This window comes from Spermophilus citellus (assembly GCF_964194105.1).
Source record: "Spermophilus citellus genome assembly, contig: SCAFFOLD_419, whole genome shotgun sequence".
In the NCBI taxonomy this organism is placed as follows: domain Eukaryota; kingdom Metazoa; phylum Chordata; class Mammalia; order Rodentia; family Sciuridae; genus Spermophilus; species Spermophilus citellus.
This window is the reverse complement of record NW_027673189.1, coordinates 111939-114559: the sequence shown is the minus strand read 5'-3', so window position 1 is coordinate 114559 and position 2621 is coordinate 111939. Positions and strand designations below refer to the sequence as shown.

General features: G+C 45.2%; 1 protein-coding gene across 1 annotated transcript; it reads right to left on the bottom strand.

The window, feature by feature from the left end:
• Positions 1 to 708: 708 nt before the first annotated feature.
• Positions 709 to 1593, bottom strand: LOC308640016 (vomeronasal type-1 receptor 90-like; the record flags this gene model as incomplete). The annotated part of the gene is made up of 1 exon (XM_081312089.1): positions 709 to 1593. The coding sequence occupies one exon, from the start codon at positions 1591 to 1593 to the stop codon at positions 709 to 711; it is 885 nt and encodes a 294-aa protein (XP_081168215.1).
• Positions 1594 to 2621: the final 1028 nt, after the last annotated feature.

The window sequence follows — 2621 nt, the reverse complement described above, 5'->3', positions numbered from 1 at the left end:
GAACTCTCTCCTGTACTCAGACTCCTGATTACCTACGCTCACTATTGGCTTATTGTTCAGAGCAAATAAAATCATGTTGAAAAAATTAATATATGAAAATGTGAATGAAAAGAAATATGTGGAGGAAAAAGGGACAGTTGTGATTTGAAAAACTTGTGAAGTTAACATTGAGGGAATTGATGATCTTAGTTGATATTTGTTGCTCTAATGAAAGAAAGAATCAAAACACTAATTATATAAAGGTACACAGAGTTGTACTTATGCATATTTTTTCTCTTTCTATGATAAAGCAAAATAGTTCTTCCAACATGAATTTTTCCAGGCAAGAGTGAGCACACTTTGTAATCCATGGACAGTGAATGGTATCTATTTTGGTGATGCTTAGTAAGGTCATGCATACTAAATTGGTGAATTAGTCTTTTTTTAAAAATATTTTCATACCAGGGATTGAATCCAGGGCCACTTTACCACGGAAACCTTTCCCCATCCCTTTTTCTATTTTATTTAGAGACAGGGTCTCACTGAGTTGCTTTGGGCCATGCTAAGTTACTGAGGCTGGCCTACAGCTTGCAATCCTCCTGCCTCAGCCTCTCAAACACATTTGTGGAAATTCAGAAGTAAAATGGGAGGTGAGAAAAAAAGTGGTTATCTGGCACTGTGTAAACATTTCCTCTCCTTCCCCCGTGTGGATTGGAAGAAATTGATGACTCATTTCTCAGCACAGATGAGTATCAAGGCACTGAGGGTAGCATAGCCATTGCCCACCAGCATCTGGACCCACAGGCGAGTGGGATCCTCCCTGTGCATCTCTCCCAAAGAGGAGGAGAACACACAGTCCACAAAGTACATGAGCACAAAGAGTCCCATGAGCAGCAGGATGGTCCTGGTGGCTCTCAGTTCTGGTGAGGCTCTTGTGGACAGGCTGGTGCTGTGGAGGTGCTGGCACTGCCTCTTATGCCTGCACAGGAGGGTCACCATGTACCCACTGGAGGCGGCCATGAGCCCCATGAGGAAGATGTCCTGGAGTATTCCCATCAGGGAGAAGAAGGTCCTGAAGTAGTGACCCGTGGGGCCAACAGTGCAGGACTCAGAGACAAACCTGAAAGCTGCTGTGTCATTGGAGGGGCCTCCCATGGAGACCAAGAGGCAGACATTGAAGAACACGTTGAACACCCAGAAAGTAACCAAAGTCCACATACTGCACTGTGGGGATGTGTGCTTGGACTTGGCCATATAGGAGCTTCTGAGGCTGAGGGTGGTGGCCTGCAGGACACTCAGCAGACAGGTGGTGCTGACCGACAGGCTCCTCATCATCCTGTGCAGGTAGATGACGGCTTTACATGTGATGTCGTTCCAAAAGTCCTGAACCCCCAAAATGCCTAGGTCCAGGTGCGCCCTGAGTATGAGCATCAGCAGGTGAATCAGGGCCAGGTGAGCGATGGCCACGTCCATAGGCCTGGTCCTGCACTGGACAAGGAACGTGAGGACGTGGAAGAGAAGCAGGAAGATGTTGGCTGTGATCCCGATGACAATTTGGAAACAAAAGACATATCTTACAGCAAGAAAAATGTAAAGTGTGCTGCTTTGGGTCATCTTTTTTTCTGGGGAGAAGAAGCAGATGGTCAAGACCTTAGAATAAAAGGAAGGTCAACGCCTCCTCAGAACCATCACCAGCCTCAACATCCCGACCCCTTAAACTGCCCGCTTCAAAACATGGGGGTCCCTACACCCCCTCCCCAGTCCTCTCAGCACTCAGGCACAGCATCTCCCCTGGGTCTCTGTGCTTTCATGGCCAGGGCCACCATGGATCTGCCTGGGCACATGGAGTGAGCTGACCCAAACTGAGTATGTGGCATTTGAAGGGGACTCCAGTGCGGCAGATTGCAGGGATGTTCACAGAGAATTCTCAAGGAAAGGGTGTCAAGGGGACAGCCTCGTACGGCTCTGTCCCTCCAGTGTTTGGGTTGTTGGTCACCAGCTTACAGACCAGATTTCAAAATGTTGGCTCTGCAATCCGACTTCTTGCATTTATTGATTGATATATATGTTTTGGTACCAGAGACTGAACCCAAGGTTGCTTAACCACTTATATTATTTTACATATATTTAATTATACCAGAAAAAAACACATCTAAGTGAGCAGAACCATCAGTGAATAGCAGGATCGTATTCTAAAATTTCTTTTCTGTCCATTCTTTAGTACATGGAAAAAGGGTACAAAGTAATCACAATTTAAATACTTTCTTTTTGTACCGGGGATTGCACCCAAGGGTGCTTATCCACTGAGCTATATTCCAGTCCTTTTTTCTTTGTTATTTTGAGTCAGGGTCTCACTAAATTGCTTAGGGCTTTGCTGTGTTGCTGAGGCTGGCCTCGAATCAGTTATCCTCCTGCCTCAGCTTCCCAAAATGCTGGGATTACAGGTTTGTGCCACTATCTCCTGTACAATGTCAGTATGTTTGGGGGTCATAATTTTCAGTGTTTTAATTAGAAGATGGAAATCCAATCTCACGCTGAGAGAGGAGTTTCTATAGAGAGCAAGTTTTCATATCTTCTCTTAGTTAGGAATGATATTTATCCAAAGAAGGGAGAGGAAAAATTATACCAGACAATTTGGTAAT